This window comes from Heptranchias perlo, chromosome 35, assembly GCF_035084215.1.
Source record: "Heptranchias perlo isolate sHepPer1 chromosome 35, sHepPer1.hap1, whole genome shotgun sequence".
Taxonomy (NCBI): domain Eukaryota; kingdom Metazoa; phylum Chordata; class Chondrichthyes; order Hexanchiformes; family Hexanchidae; genus Heptranchias; species Heptranchias perlo.
In genome coordinates this window covers 26082003-26098328 of record NC_090359.1, presented here as the reverse complement: position 1 = coordinate 26098328, position 16326 = coordinate 26082003, and the positions used below count along the sequence as shown (strand labels likewise).

Below are 16326 nucleotides of genomic sequence, written 5' to 3'. Positions count from 1 at the left end.
TTGGAGGAGGCTCACGTGAGACGTAAATGCCAGCAGAGACCAGTTGGGCCGAATGGCCTGTTTCTGTGCTGTAAATTCTATGTAATAATAGCAGGGTGGCACAGCTCAGAAGTTTGGTGTGTAGAGGGCTCTAGTGGTGATGTTGTCCACCGGAGCTTCAGCATCATTCTGTTCTCCTCTCCAATTCTGAATGTGCTGGCTCATGCCAAGGTATCGATCTGTGGCCAACGGCAGCTATTGTCCAAGCAGCTTCTTCACGTGTGGGACTAGACAGTGAGGGTCGACAGGCGAACTTCATATCCTCACCCAATGTGGTCTATCTCTCATCTCACTCGTCAACCTGCCATATGAAGGGAAACAGTAACAGTTATTGTCTTACTAAGAATCTTCACAGCCATTTTGAAAACGGGCGGTACAAACAAGTACGTGAAACTCCACGGTTTAGCCAGGTTTGTTACCCCCCCTGGCAGTATTGGTATTCACAGCAAAGCTATCGTCTAAATATAAATGCCTATTTGAAAATAAAAGGTCCAGTGCTACAGAGCACTGTTCATTGACTCCTGTGGAAAGTGGAGGTTGGGAGAGACCAGAATTGGCCACGATGGTTGAGGAGTTGCAGAAGTTTTGGGATGGGAAGCGTTAAAAGAGGAGATTACCTAGCATTCACTGCCTAGACTCGCTTTGAGAAATGGCCAGTTGATAACTACTCTATTAAGATTCAGGAACTGAGGGGAATCATTAATGAGTAATGGGTATGATTGTTTACGAGCAACTCAGAGGTTGTGAGTTCAAATCCCAAGTTCTGTAAACTTTGGCACCAGAAAAATGACCGTGTAAGCTGCTGGACTGTTGTAAAATCCCAACTGGTTCACTGATGTTCTTCAGGAAAGGGAACCTACCATCCCTACCAGGCCTACACATGCCTCCAGTCCACACGATGTGGTTGACCCCTAATGCCCTCTGATGTGGCCCAACAAGCCACTCAGTAGTAAAAACAATTGCTAGGAGGTCCATTCTCAGGGCAACTAGTGATGGCCAATAAAAGTGGCCTTGTCAGCATTAGCCACGAGGAATTTAAAAACAATAGTATTTTACACGAATACCCTAATTATTCAAGAATGTAAGTGTACGTCAGTAGCTGGTTGCAGAGTCACATAGGCTGAGGTACAGGTTGGCTGTGAGTGTTCTTCCTAGTGATTGGGGCCGGGCACAGAAGGAAGACGGAGAGATGAGAGGGCGGAGGGGGAACAGAAATCCACCTGGCACCTGACCTGTTTTTCCTGGATGTACGCAGGATCCCGGGGTGTCGTTCTGAGACAGCTGGAAGGCTGCATCTCACAGAAGAAAAAGGACCACCCACCGGTGACTGTCCGTATCCTCCGCAAGTGCAGACTTTATCATTTTGGACGGCCTGACAGATTTTCGGAATGCCCTTTCCAGGTAAACAACATTATTATTTATTTATTTTTCTATTCCCCGGTTTACTCTTGTTGGGGTGCGGTACCATGGGCACTTGTGTCCCTTCAGTACCTCGGCCAAGTGGTCACTCTCATGCAAGCCCCCAGATAGTGAGTGTCAGCAGACTGTTTGACAGTGAGGGACCTCGGGGCTGAGCCCCATCCTGTTCCCACAGGACTGACACAGTAACTCACACCTTCTTCAACACCAGGTGAGTTTTCTCCTTGTTGCCCACCCCTTCCACAAATTACAACTGATAAGGTCGCATGCTCCCACTGCACCTTTCTTTGTCGACCTCTACTTACTCTCTAGCAAGTTGATTTGAAGTCCCTTGACCTCATTTACAAGCTAGTGCACTGCCTCCCTCCACTCTGCCTCATCAAATCATTCAAGTCGCCTGTTCCACTGTGCACCCTTCTACTTTTTGTGCTCCACTCCTTTCACTCCACCACTGGTGACGGTGGCTTATCGACCCCATTATACCTCTGCCCTTTGGAATCCCTCTTTTTATGCCCCTAACTCCTTTTATGATTTTCCTTTCTTCCTCCAATTCAGCGTCCGCCCTTTTAACTGGTGCTCGGCGGCGGCCCTTTTAACTGGTGCTCGGCGGCGGCCCTTTTAACTGCTGCTCGGCGGCGGCCCTTTAAAGGTATCAGGTGACATTTGCTAAATGTGATTTTTCAGTCAGGAGCAAGAACGCTCGCTTTTTTTCTCCCGAGCCCAATAGCTCTGGAACCAATTGGACTCCCTATTGCCCCTCATGATCACTAGCCAGGGACTCCTGCTGAAAGATGCATGCATGCGGACATCAGATTTGGTTTCTGTGAGATGGTCCCCACGGACAATTGCTTGTTAAGACTCAGTCTAAACCCACCAATGAAGCTCTCAGGAGAGAAGGGCAGAAGACTAAAGGAATAAAAACTGAAGTCAAATGGTTTCTGTGCACTTGCTGACTACCCAAAAACAGAAACATTTTTATTTTGTGACCTTGTTCCTAATTTCTGACCCTTAGGCCAAATTCCTAGTGGCAGATAAATCGGGGTCAGTGACAGTGGTGTTGTGGAACTCTCTGTGTATGGACTGGTACAGACGTTTGGAGCCGGGGATGGTGATCCGTCTGCACAACTACATTGTGAAGGAGAGTTATGCCACACGAATGGGACAAGACCCTGGAATTACAAAGGAGCCAGTCCTAGGTACTGTAACAGCGCAGCGAGATATCAGAGTGAATATATGTGTAATTTTTTGCCTTTTAAAAATGTTGGGGTTTCAGTTCTGCAATGGTAGTTTTAGATACAGAGTAAAGCTCCCTCTACACTGCCCCATCAAACTCTCCCAGGGCAGGTACAGCATGGGTTAGATACAGAGTAAAGCTCCCTCTACACTGCCGCATCAAACTCTCCCAGGGCAGGTACAGCACAGGTTAGATACAGAGTAAAGCTCCCTCTACACTGTCCCATCAGACACTCCCAGGGCAGGTACAGCATGGGTTAGATAGAGAATAAAGCTCCCTCTGCCTTGTCCCAACAATTTGCCTCAACCCCATCCTCAAAATAGTGCCTCCTATTGTGTCAGTTTAATGCATTATTTCAGTCATCCTTGTGAGTATTCAGAGTGAGAATGCTAATTCAATGCTAAACTATGGGAGATATGTGCTGTGGAGCTGCATCTATTGGGAACTGCGTTGAAACGGACCCAGAGCCCATTTCATCTCAGACCCATCACAGCTATGGGAGGAACCCTCCATCCTGATCTTTTGGGTTTGATTTGATTGTGATCCATTGTACTATCTGGTCATGGCCAGGATTGCTGCTTCTGATTGCTATCCAGTGACCTTGTTGGAAATTACATAGAATCATAGAATCTTACAGCTTGGAAGGAGGCCGTTCAGCCCATCGTGCCTGTGCCAGCTCTTTGAAACAGATATCCAATTAGTCCCGCTCCCCCTGCTCTTTCCCCATAGGCCTGCAAATTTTCTCCCCTTCAAGTATTTATCCAATTCCCTTTTGAATGTTATTATTGAATCTGCTTCCACCGCCCTTTCAGGCAGTGCGTTCCAGATCATAACGACTTGCTGCATTAAAAAAATTCTCCTCATCTCACCTCTGGCTCTTTTGCCAATTACCTTAAATTTGTGTCCTCCGGTTACTGACCCTTCTGCCACTGGAAACAGTTTCTCCTTATTTACTGTATTAAAACCCCTCATGATTTTGAACACCTCTATTAAATCTCCTCTAAACCTTCTCTGCTCTTAGGAGACCAATCCCAACTTCTCCAGCCTCTCCACATAACTGAAGTCCCTCATCCCTGGAATGATTCTAGTAAATCTCCTCTGCACCCTCTCCAACACCTTGACATCCTTTCTAAAGTGTGGTGCCCAGAATTGGACACAATTTTCCAGCTGAAGCCTAACCAGTGATTTATAAAGTTTTAGCATAACTTCCTTGCTTTTGTACTCTATGTCTCTACTTATAAAGCCATGGATCCCGTATTCTTTTTTAACAGCCTTCTCAACTTGGCCTGCCACCTTTAAAGATTTCTTTATGTAAACCCCCAGGTCTCTCTGTTCCTGCACCCCCTTTAAAATTGTACCATTTAGTACATGCGTATGGTTTTTGCGCGAAAACAGAATTGGGCTTGGCTGTGATGCCTTTCACAATTAAATAACCTACAAACACTCACCCTTCTTGATTCATAAATGAAGAATGTCCATTTGGGTGAGATACTAGAGGTCTGGCAGAACCATAACTCAACAACAGCCAGTGCCCTGATAAGAGGAGTGAGAACATGGAGGGGAGAGACTGACAGTCTCACATACATTAAAAATCTTACATTTGCATACTTCCTGCTATCACATTATTGTCAGAATTGTGTTGTCAACTATTTTCATTAGAAATTCCTGTGTTCGCATTTAAAGAAAGAAGGAACTTGCATTTATAAAGCACCTTTCGCGTCCTCAGGATGCCGCAAAGCGAAGTACTTTTTTTGAATGCAGTCACTGCTGTAATGTAGGAAACGCGACATCCAGTTTGCGCCCAGCAAGGTCCCACAAACAGCAATGTGATAAATGACCAGTAATCTGTTTTAGTGATGTTGGTTGAAGGTTAAATATTGGTCGGGACACCAGGGAGAACTCCCCTGCCCTTCTTTGAATAGTGCCGTGGGATCTTTTACGTGCACCTGAGAGGACAGACAGGGCCTCGGTTTAACATCTCGGTCAAAAGACGGCACCTCCAACAGTGCAGCACTCCCTCAATACCGCACTGGGAGTGCCAGCCTAGATTGTGTGCTCAAGTCTCTGGAGTGGGGCTTGAGCTCACGTTAAAATGGAAACTACCTATGTAAACGTGTCACACTGTAATTGCACCTTCCTGCCAGTGGTGGCGTGTAGTCCCTTAGTTTTGCATCTCCTAGTTCCCCAGCTCTTCTTTCCACATTATAATCATTTTTATATTTAACCTGAAATAATAATAGAAAACCAAAGTTTCATATAAAGAGGACAGAATAGATGAGCTTAAAATGGATGCGCGATTACATCTTCTCTGGCCCAATTATCGCCTGCCCTATAACCCTGTTTATCTGAACACTACACTTAGTCTCAACTTCCCGTGTGTCTTACCACGGGAGATCTGACCAGTATTTATAATTTTTAAATTAAAATAACGAGCAACAGAGACAAAAGAGGGACACAATATTGTCGACAACCTTTTGAGTATTGTATCACGTTTTGACCTTTGCTCTCTAACCTTTGCACTGTTTCCAGAGCTAAATTTAAACCCAAGGAATCCAGCGGCTGAAATTACCGTGGTCAGTGCCAGGAATGTGAGAGAAGAATGGCAGTTACCAGCGCTGCATTATTGCTTTGCCACCAGGTAGCAGAAGCTTCCTGCTTTGTGCGTACACGTTGGCCTTTCCTAATAACTGACAAGGGGGAGCACCATGTGCATTGTATAGCAAGCCTATAAGACGAGTTGCATTGTTCATCGACACAACTAGAGTATATTGAGTATAGCCCTGCTTGCTTTTCTCTAGCATAGCATAGATGCCAGCCACCCTCCAGTTCCTTGCCAAAGTGCCCATTCTTCACATATGAGCCTAATTGAGTGAGTGTCACCAGGCTATTCGACTGTGGAGGCCATTGATGCCCAGCCTGCTCCTACCTGTGGTAAAACTAACTTTGCCATGACTGGGTGATTTAGGCACAGCAGAGTAAATGCCTGGTTGTGGTATGATGCTGAGCCTGGTCTTTCTTTTTGAGATAGTCTATCTCACTCGCGGTGCTATAAATAGTATCAGTGTCCCCCAGCAAAATGCACATGTTGGACGCTGAATGTGGACACGATTGGGCTTGGCTGTCGTAACCACACATGATTGAATAGCCTGCTGACACGTGATGAATGGCCATTTGGGTGAGGTACAGGCAGACAGCTAGTACCTGTAGAGCTCATACTCTAACAAGAGTCAGTGCCTCCAGGAGAGGAAATTAATTACCTACAGAATGTTTCCCTTGCAGAAATTATTATTTTATTTTGTTGCATTTTGTGCTTATTGAGGTGAGTGAGGACGGTACTGGGGAAGGGGACAGCTTTTGTTTTTGCCATTCATTGGTAGCATTGAATGTTCCCGGGTCTAGTATGGAAAAGCCAGATGCAGAGTAAAGCTCCCTTCACTCTCCCCTAACCATGTGCCTTAATCCCAACCTCAGAAAAGAACCTCTCTCTGTTTACTCTTAACACTACTTCAAGTTAAACCCTGACCGTAGGATAAGGTGGGCACAGCTCAAACATGCGAAAGGCAAAGTTAGGACTGATGCAAAGAAGTTCTTCACACAAAGCAGTTCAGGGGTGACGTTAGGAAGCACTTCTTCACACAAAGGGTAGTGGAAATCTGGAACACTCTCCCCCAAAAAGCTGTTGAGGCTGGGGGTCAATTGAAAATTACGAAACTGAGATTAATAGATTTTTATTAGGTTAGGGTATTGAGGGATATGGAACCAAGGCGGGTAAATGAAGTTCAGATACAGATCAGCCCTGATCTAATTGACTGGCAGAACAGGCTCGAGGAGCTGAATGGCCTCCTTCTGTTCCTATGTAACACGTGGCGTGGGATGGGGTGGGGGGTGGTGAGGGTTGTAGGTTTTTACCTGGATGGATGAGCTACGATAGATCTGTATCAAAACTGTGATCTTTGAGGGACATTTATTTGAAGATAATTACTTTTAGTAGCCTGCAGATTAACCCCCCAGTTCACTCGTCCATCTTCCTAACGGTCCGTGTGAGATTAGACACTCTGTCTGCAGCACTTGACACACCGCAGCAAGTTAATCTGTTGCACCTGTCGATCGTGCTGTTTCCATGAAGTTGGTGCTGAGAAATGGCAGCACTTCCAAAGTATTGAAGAGAGATTTTCCCCTTTGCATACACTGAGATTCCATTTTCCCCTTTGTTAAAACATCTCCCATTTTTCTCTCATGATGCTGGAGACACTGCCTTTTGCTGGAATATGCCTCCTCAGGACATACAAACAATGATGGACAGGAAAAGGGCCCTCTGGTCCATCCAGCCTGTCCCACACAACTGCAGTGCCTTGTGCGTCGCAATATAGACACTCCCCACCCCACCCAAAACCACGTGATCTCCTGGGAGAGGCGGGAAACCAGATTAAAAACCCAGGGCAATTAGGGAGGGAAAAATCTGGGAAATTCCTGTCCAGTCGCTTTAGGCGATCGAAGCTAGTTCAGGAGACCACACTGGCCCTGATCGATGTTACGTGGTAAGGAGGTGATCTCTGCCCCAGCCAGAAACAGGTCCATCTCTTATCCAAGTAGCCACTTCTCCGTCTGTGAATCTAAACAGTAAGTGTTGGCCATGTGGGCGTCACAGCCCAGCCTGATCCTGTCCTAACCCAACATCCCCACACAGGTAGTTTCCACCAGGATTCACTGCGTGACAGTCCCAGAGCAGGAACCCTGGCCGATTTTAACCTCCTTCCTAGTCTAGGGTCAATGAGGCCAATTGAAACACCCCAACAGCTGCCCCAGCTGAGATCAGCTAACTCAGCACGGACTGGGGATTGAACCTGGAACTTCTGGTCTGTATAGGTTAGAATTTTACCCAATGCGCTCCCATATCAGCTTATATATATATCTATGAATTACATAGAATGTACAGCACAGAAACAGGCCATTCGGCCCAACTGGTCTGTGCTGTTGTTATTCTCCACACGAGCCTCCGCCCTCCCTACTTCATCTCACCCTATCGACATATCCTACTATCCCTTTCTCCCTCATGTATTTAACTAGCTTCCCCTTAAATACATCTATGCTATTCACCTCAACTACTCCTTGTGGTAGCGAGTTCCACATTCTCACCACTCTCTGGGTAAAGAGATTTCTCCTGAATTCCCTATTGGATTTATTAGTGACTATCTTATATTTATAGCCCCTAGTTCCAGTCTTCCCCCACAAGTGGAAACATCTTCTCTACATCTACCCTATCGAGCCCCATCATAATTTTTAAAGACCTCTATCAGGTCACCCCTCAGCCTTCTCTTTTCTAGAGAAAAGAGCTTCAGTCTGTTCATTCTTTACTGATAGGTATAACCTCTCAGTTCTGGGATCATGCTTGTAAATCTTTTTTGTACCTTCCCCAGTGCCTCTAAATCCTTTTTGTAATATGGAGACCAGAACTGTACTAATTCTGAAACTTTTCAAGCTGTTACTTGGGGGAAGGCAGAATCTCGATATTCATGCTACTTTCTGATGCTCAGGTTTATTAAGATTCTTTGTAGCTCAAGGACCACTTGTATTGAAATTTTATGAAATGATCTCCGTTTCACTCAGCGTATGTGTACTCCAGATATCCAAGTTTGTAACATGCACACGGTGAAACCATAGAATCCGATTAAGACAGCCTTATGTATTCTAGCTAAGTTGTACCTACTAATAGATTAGATTAGTAATTGGACCCTGTTTGGTTGTTGGTGCAGAAAGGAATTATCAGCTCTTCGTCCTGGAGATCTGTGCGATGTCATTGGCCTTGTTACCTTCGTTGGTAGACAGGAGCGTATCCGAAACAAAGGTAGGTGCACTAACTCACTCCCTGTGCCCCACTCCCAGGCAGCTGTCACTCCCACTACCTCACTCCCAGGCACCTATCACCTCCTGTACCTCACTCCCAGGCATCTGTCACTCCCTGCACCTATCACTCCCTGTACCTCACTCCCAGGCACCTATCGCTCACTGTACCTCACTCTCGGGCACCTGTCATTCACTCCCTGTACTGCACTCCCAGGCACCTGTCATTCCCTGTACCGCACTCCCAGGCACTTGTCACTCCCTGTATCCCACTCCCATGCACCTGTCACTCCCTGTATCCCACTCCCATGCACCTGTCACTCCCTGTATCCCACTCCCATGCACCTGTCACTCCCTGTATCCCACTCTCAGGCACCTGTCACTCCCTGTATCCCACTCCCAGGCACCTGTCACTCCCTGTATCCCACTCCCGGGCACCTGTCACTCCCTGTATCCCACTCCCGGGCACCTGTCACTCCCTGTATCCCACTCCCGGGCACCTGTCACTCCCTGTATCCCACTCCCAGGCACCTGTCACTCCCTGTATCCCACTCCCAGGCACCTGTCACTCCTTGTATCCCACTCCTGGGCACCTATCACTCCCTGTATCCCACTCCCGGACACCTGTCACTCCCGGGTACCTGTCACTCCCTGTGCCTCACTCCCGGGTACCTGTCACTCCCTGTGCCTCACTCCCGGGCACCTGTCACTCCCTGTGCCTCACTCCCGGGCACCTGTCACTCCCTGTGCCTCACTCCCGGGCACCTGTCACTCCCTGTGCCTCACTCCCGGGCACCTGTCACTCCCTGTGCCTCACTCCCGGGCACCTGTCACTCCCTGTGCCTCACTCCCGGGCACCTGTCACTCCCTGTGCCTCACTCCCGGGCACCTGTCACTCCCTGTGCCTCACTCCCGGGCACCTGTCACTCCCTGTGCCTCACTCCCGGGCACCTGTCACTCCCTGTGCCTCACTCCCGGGCACCTGTCACTCCCTGTGCCTCACTCCCGGGCACCTGTCACTCCCTGTGCCTCACTCCCGGGCACCTGTCACTCCCTGTGCCTCACTCCCGGGCACCTGTCACTCCCTGTGCCTCACTCCCGGGCACCTGTCACTCCCTGTGCCTCACTCCCGGGCACCTGTCATTCCCAGTGCCTCACTCACAAAGACCTGTCACTCCCTGTAACTCACTCACACAGACCTGTAACTCCCTGTAACTCACTCACACAGACCTGTAACTCACTTCTAGGCATCTGTACCTCACTCCCAGGCACCTGTCACTTCCTGTACCTCACTCCCGGGTACCTGTCACTCCCTGTACCTCACTCCCAGGCACCTGTCGCTCACTGTAACCTCACTCTCTCACCCCTGTCACTCCCTGTACCTCACTCCCAGGCACCTGTCGCTCACCGCACCTCACTCCCAGGCACCTGTCGCTCACCGTACCTCACTCCCAGGCACCTGTCGCTCACCGTACCTCACTCCCAGGCACCTGTCGCTCACCGTACCTCACTCCCAGGCACCTGTCGCTCACCGTACCTCACTCCCAGGCACCTGTCGCTCACCGTACCTCACTCCCAGGCACCTGTCGCTCACCGTACCTCACTCCCAGGCACCTGTCGCTCACCGTACCTCACTCCCAGGCACCTGTCGCTCACCGTACCTCACTCCCAGGCACCTGTCGCTCACCGTACCTCACTCCCAGGCACCTGTCGCTCACCGTACCTCACTCCCAGGCACCTGTCGCTCACCGTACCTCACTCCCAGGCACCTGTTGTTTTCTGTTTGCCTCACTCCTGGTTATTTGTTGTTTTCTCTGTACTTCATGCCCAGGTATCTGTTGTTTTCTGTGTACCTCACCAATCCTGTAATTTTTTTTAATATTCATTCATGGGATGTGGGCGTTGCTGGCAAGACCAGCATTTATTGCCCTCTCTAATTCCCCTTGAGAAGGTCGTGGTGAGCCGCTGCCTTGAACCGCTGCAGTCTATGTGGTGAAGGTTCTCCCACAGTGCTGTTAGGTAGGGAGTTCCAGGATTTTGACCCAGCTACGATGAAGGAACGGGGATATATTTCCAAGTCGGGATGGTGTGTGACTTGGAGGGGAATGTGCAGGTGGTGTTGTTCCCATGTGTCTGCTGCCCTTGTCCTTCTAGGTGGTATAGGTCTCGGGTTTGGGAGGTGCTGTCGAAGAAGCCTTGGCGAGTTGCTGCAGTGTATCCTGTGGATGGTACACACTGCAGCCACGCTGCGCCGGCGGTGAAGGGAGTGAATGTTTAAGGTGGTGGATGGGGTGCCAATCAAGTGGGCAGCTTTGTCCTGGATGGTGTCGAGCTTCTTGAGTGTTGTTGGAGCTGCACTCATCCAGGCAAGTGGAGAGCATTCCATCGCACTCCTGACTTGTGCCTTGGAAAGGCTTTGGGGAGTCAGGAGGTGAGTCACTCGCCTCAGAATACCCAGCCTCTGACCTGCTCTTGTAGCCACAGTATTTATGTGGCTGGTCCAGTTAAGTTTCTGATCAATGGTGATCCCCAGGATGTTGATGGGGGATTTGGCGATGGTAATGCAGTTGAATGTCAAGGGGAGGTGGTTAGACTCTCTCTTGTTGGAGATGGTCATTGCCTGGCACTTGTCTGGCGCGAATGTTACTTGCCACTTATCAGCCCAAGCCTGGATGTTGTCCAGGTCTTGCTGCATGCGGGCATGCACTGCTTCATTATCTGAGGGGTTGTGAATGGAACTGAACACTGTGCAATCATCAGTGATCATCCCCATTTCTGACCTTATGATGGAATGAAGGTCATTGATGAAGCAGCTGAAGATGGTTGGGCCTAGGACACTGCCCTGTGGAATTCCTGCAGCAATGTCCTGGGGCTGAGATGATTGGCCTCCAACAACCACTACCATCTTCCTTAGTGCTAGGTATGACTCCAGCTGCGTGAAACAGTCTCCCAGCAATAGCCATTGATGCTGAGTCAAGGTTGAATAGCAGAGATGTGAGGATAGGTGAATATTTCTTCAACAACCGTTGGGGATCAGTGGTTTTTACACAAGACTTTACCTCAAGAGATTAAATAGCTGGGATAGAATCCATGATAGGTTAAAGTGTACACGGTATGTGGAAGGAGATTAAATGGGTGGGTAGAGTCCATGATAGGGTAGATTTTACAGGAGCTGTGGATGGACCAGGCTTGATGGAACAAATGCCCTTTACTTATTCCATTGCTTATTTCTGTTCTCTCAAAGGAAAGGATAGCAAGTTTTTTTTTACAAATAGGGTGGTTAGAATGTGGAATTCTCTGCCACAAACCATCGATGAAATGGAGTCCATAAATCCTTTTAAAAAAGAATTAGATGGTTGCTTGAAAAAGAAAAACATCAAATGGTGTGGGGAATGAGCAGTAGAGTGGGATGATACTGGGTGGCTTGTGGGGAAAATCAGCAGAGACTTGATGGGCTGAATGACCTCTTTCTGTGCTGTAATATTCCATTATTCTCTCCGTATCTCACTCGAAGATTACTTTCTGTAAGACTGTCCATTGCTCTCCAAGCAACCTCTATCTGTTGCATAAGAATTTTAAGAGCAGGAAAAGCTTATCTGACCCAGCAAGCCTGTCCTTTTACGATTGATCCCCAATCCGTATCTCATTTCATCGTATCCCTCAAGCCTTTCGCTCCAGAAACTCAGGTTGCCCCTTGAACCCTGGGGATCCTAGGCTTTATAAACAGAGGCATAGAGTACAAAAGCAAGGAAGTTATGCTAAACCTTTATAATCGCTGGTTAGGCCTCAGCTGGAGTATACTACACTTTAGGAAGTATGTCAAGGCCTTCGGGAGGGTGCGGAGAAGATTTACTAGAATGTGGAGAGACTGGAGAAGCTGGGGTTGTTCTGCTTAGAGCAGAGGTTATGGGGAGATTTAATTGAAGTGTTCAAAATTATGAAGGGTTTTGTTAGAGTAAATAAGGAGAAACAGTTTCCATTGGCAGGAGGGTCGGTAACCAGAGGACACGGGTTTAAGATAATTGGCAAAAAGCTCCAGGGAGGGATGAGGAGAATTTTTTTAACACAGCGGATTGTTACGATCTGGAATGTTCTGCCTGAAAGGGCGGTGGAAGCAGATTCAATACAAACTTTCAAAACGGAAATTTGCTGGGCTATGGGGAAAGAGCAGGGGAGTGGGACTAATTGGATAACTCTTTCAAAGAGCCGACACAGACACAATGGGCCAGATGGCCTCCTTCTGTGCTGTATGATTCTATGATACTGCCCGATTAAATGGTCTTATTTGTAACTTGTTCAACAAGCCTACACCATTTGGATGAAGGAAGTTCACTCCAGCTTCCTTTCTCTTCTCTGTCAATTCCACCTTTGCAGAGCGATCCGAGGAATTCCTTGTTTACCGCTGGGTGCACCTGATTGATGGGACGGCCCCGGAGCCTTTCATCCTCAAGCTTTTCACTACCTCCCAGCCCGAGATCCAGGCTCAGATTTCCCCGTGCAGTTTAGCGGACAATACCGGTAAGAGCTTTCAGGTCTTCTCGGTGTTTGGGATCTTTATCCAACAGCATTGTTAGAAATAGTGGTCCCCATAGTTCATCGTGTTGCTTGCCATGGTACTAAGCCATTCAGACCAGTTTTAACCCCCTCCTTCCCCTCCCTTCTGTATTTGCTACTTGCTTTCCTCAAAGTGTTGCCTCCAACTGGCACAGTTCACTCTCCAATACCTGGCCCAGGTATCGATTCTATACGTGAGCCTAAACAGCAGGTCGTCCAACCATTGACGCCGTCACAGCTTCTCCCCTCACTGGATGCTCTCACCGGCACACATTCCAGCCTGGTTCACTGAACAGCGTTCGGGAGCAGGAATTCAGATTGAATTCCCAACCTAGGGACACTGAGGCCAATTAGCCCACAGCTGCTCTAGTTGAGAGGTACGAACTCAGAGCAGATTAGGGAATCAAACTTGGGAACTTTCCAGTAAGTAACTATGTTCTGTTACTGTTTTTAACTGGGTGTCTGAAGATGTTTGTGTAAATCACCAGAATGCACCAAACTGATACTAATGCATGTAATAGTGCCTTTCAATTCAGATTGTCTCAAATCATCTTACTTTGTTTGAAGTGCAATAACTGCTGTTACGTAAGTGAATGCAGCAGTCATCCCAGAAACATCTTACAAACAGCCATAAGATGAATGGCCAGTTAATCTGTGGTGGTTAAGGGAAGAATGTTGGCCGGAACATTGGGAAAACTCCCCTGGTCTTTTTTGAATATAATCTTAACATTCAGAAGGCAGATGGGGCCTCCGTTTACCATCTTGTGAAAGACAGCCTTTGTAGTATTAAAAGTACAAGCAAGGTTAAACATGGCTCCATCTTAGCAGCAATGTATTATGTTGTCCATTACATACCATAACGGGCATTATAAAACAGCACAACATCTGAGTTACTGTGAGCAATGTCATGGGAGATCATTTAGTATATTATAAATGTCTTGGATCTGGCACTTGTCTCTCACGCGCCAGACGTCACACTCAAGATGTCACACTTTGTTACAGACGCAGAACCATTTTAAAGAGAAAGAAAGCCAGTCATTGACCTGAAGCCTGAAATTTACAATAGTTAGAAGTACCTTCTGATTGGCTCTTGCAGATTACAAGTAGTTAAAACTACTGGGAGTTGCCTATTTCGACCACTTCCCCACAAGGAATACGTGAGCAGCATCCTTAAAGGGACAGGCCGGCTTGGCAGTTGAACATCACAACCCTGCTCTGGATCCCAAACTGTCCATGAGCATCACCATGGGAGACCCTCAAGTTTGTAGTAAATATGATGCCAGGATAAAGAGTTTGGAAAATATTCAACTAAAACAAAGGATCTAAAGTGTTCTTTTTTTCATTTAAGTGACCTTTCTTGTGTGTACGAATGTCAGGGTGGAATGCAAAGTAATTGATCCCAGCGGACAGACAACATTCCCTTACCTGCTCACCACGGAGTACAGCCAGGTATACGTCAATGGTAAGTACACTGGCCAGATCCCTGGTAGTTGGGCACTGTGGTGTATGTAGCACGGGGAAACTGTAAATTTTATGTAACAAGTAGCCAACTGCTGCTCCAACTTGAGATCAGCTAACAGCTCAGACCAGCATTCGAACCTGGGATCTGTTGGGCTGAGTACAGCACCAGGCTTTACAGTTACCCGCCTCGCTATCTGGGAGCCAGACATGAAGGGTGAGAGTAATAAGCAAGTCCCCCTTGGCCTCTGACCATTTCTATGGAGCGCGGAAGCCATACACTGCCTTCAAACCCAAGTTTCTGGCTTAATATGTTTTTTCTTACCCTGCCCCCCCTTAGGGTATCATCAAGGGAAACAGTATGTGAAGAACCCCAAGGTGAAAGAGTTTATTCAGTGGATACTATCTGCTAAGGATGCGGAAAGGGACAGACTGAGCCGCACTCAGATTGGCGGATGTTACAGCTTTCCTCCCCTACCTTTCAGTGAGCGGGATTATCGACGTGAAATACTCGGTGAGGAAGACGCAACCGATAACTTGCTTACCACCCAGTGTTGTGTATTTATCTTATCTTCTACAACATGCCCTACCATATTGCTGTTAGCACTCTCGCCTCGGAGTTAGAAGGTCGTGAGTTCGAGCCCCACTCCATAGACTTGAGAACATAACCTGGGCCGACATTCCCAGTGCCAGTACTGGGGGAGTGCTGCACCGTCAGAGGTGCCGTCTATCGGATGAGACGTTAAACCGAGGCCCCATCTGCCCTCAGGTGAATGTAAAAGATCCCACAACCACTATTCAGTGATGAGCAGGGGAGTTCTCCCTGGTGTCCTGGCCAATATTTAGCCCTCAACGAACATCACTAAAAAAGCAGATTATCTCATGGCTGTTTGAAGGCACTATATAAATACAATTCCTTCTTTCCTCCCTCCCTCTTCTCCCCCCCCCCCCCCCCCCCCACCAAGTAAAATGGAGTAATTCACTCCTATCTGACTCTTATGTGTCTGTGTCAGCTCCTGTACATGTACAGTACACACTGGGTAAAAGGGAACAATTCACTCCCGTCTAGTACTGTATGTGTGTCTCAATGTCAGCTCCTATACATGTACAGTACAGAGAGGGTAAAAAGAACATAAGAAATAGGAGCAGGAGTCGGCCATGCGGCCCCTCGAGCCTGCTCCGCCACTCAGTAAGATCATGGCTGATCTTCAACCTCCACTCCACTTTCCTGCCCGATCCCCGTATTCCTTGCTTCCCCTAGAGTCCAGAAATCTGTCTATCTTAGCCTTGAATATACTCAACGACTCAGCATCCACAGCCCCGTACACGTACAGTACTGAGCGGGTAAAAAGGGAACCAAATCGCAGGGTCTGCTCACTCCTCTAATTTAATATTTTTCTCCCTGCCACCCCCCCCCCCCCCCCCCCCCCCGATTATTCCCCTAATCGGAGCACTCTGCGCTCACTCACTTTGGACACCTTGATTGCTATGATGACATTGCCCCTCACTATGACTCTGGGTAAATGATATCACCACAGATTCTGCTCTGTCCCTTATGATGTTCAAGTGAAAAGACTGTTGTTGTAATGGAGAGGATTTCACACCTGAACAAGTCCTGAATTAAATCGTATATCCCAGATTCCTGGCAGGAGAAAGAGGTGCCGTGACAATGATTGTCAAGTCCCTGAGCTTTTTCCAGCTGTCACCCAATGGCTCCGATGCTAAAGGAACGAAGCCACAGAGGGATTCGAAAACCAGAATTTTAAATTCGAGGCGTTGCT

General features: G+C 47.8%; 1 protein-coding gene across 5 annotated transcripts in view; it reads left to right on the top strand.

The window, feature by feature from the left end:
* LOC137302504 (RPA-related protein RADX-like) overlaps nucleotides 1-16326 on the top strand; it is a 42950-nt gene that overhangs the window by 1650 nt on the left and 24974 nt on the right. For 4 of the 5 annotated variants that reach the window (XM_067972210.1, XM_067972211.1, XM_067972209.1 and 1 more), the window contains exons 2-8: nucleotides 1295-1440; nucleotides 2471-2654; nucleotides 5222-5330; nucleotides 8446-8537; nucleotides 12908-13051; nucleotides 14436-14549; nucleotides 14886-15059. In XM_067972210.1, coding sequence (XP_067828311.1) covers nucleotides 1295-1440; nucleotides 2471-2654; nucleotides 5222-5330; nucleotides 8446-8537; nucleotides 12908-13051; nucleotides 14436-14549; nucleotides 14886-15059 — 963 coding nt within the window. The remainder of the gene's footprint in view (nucleotides 1-1294; nucleotides 1441-2470; nucleotides 2655-5221; nucleotides 5331-8445; nucleotides 8538-12907; nucleotides 13052-14435; nucleotides 14550-14885; nucleotides 15060-16326) is intronic. The other variant, XM_067972212.1, reaches the window with a different exon arrangement.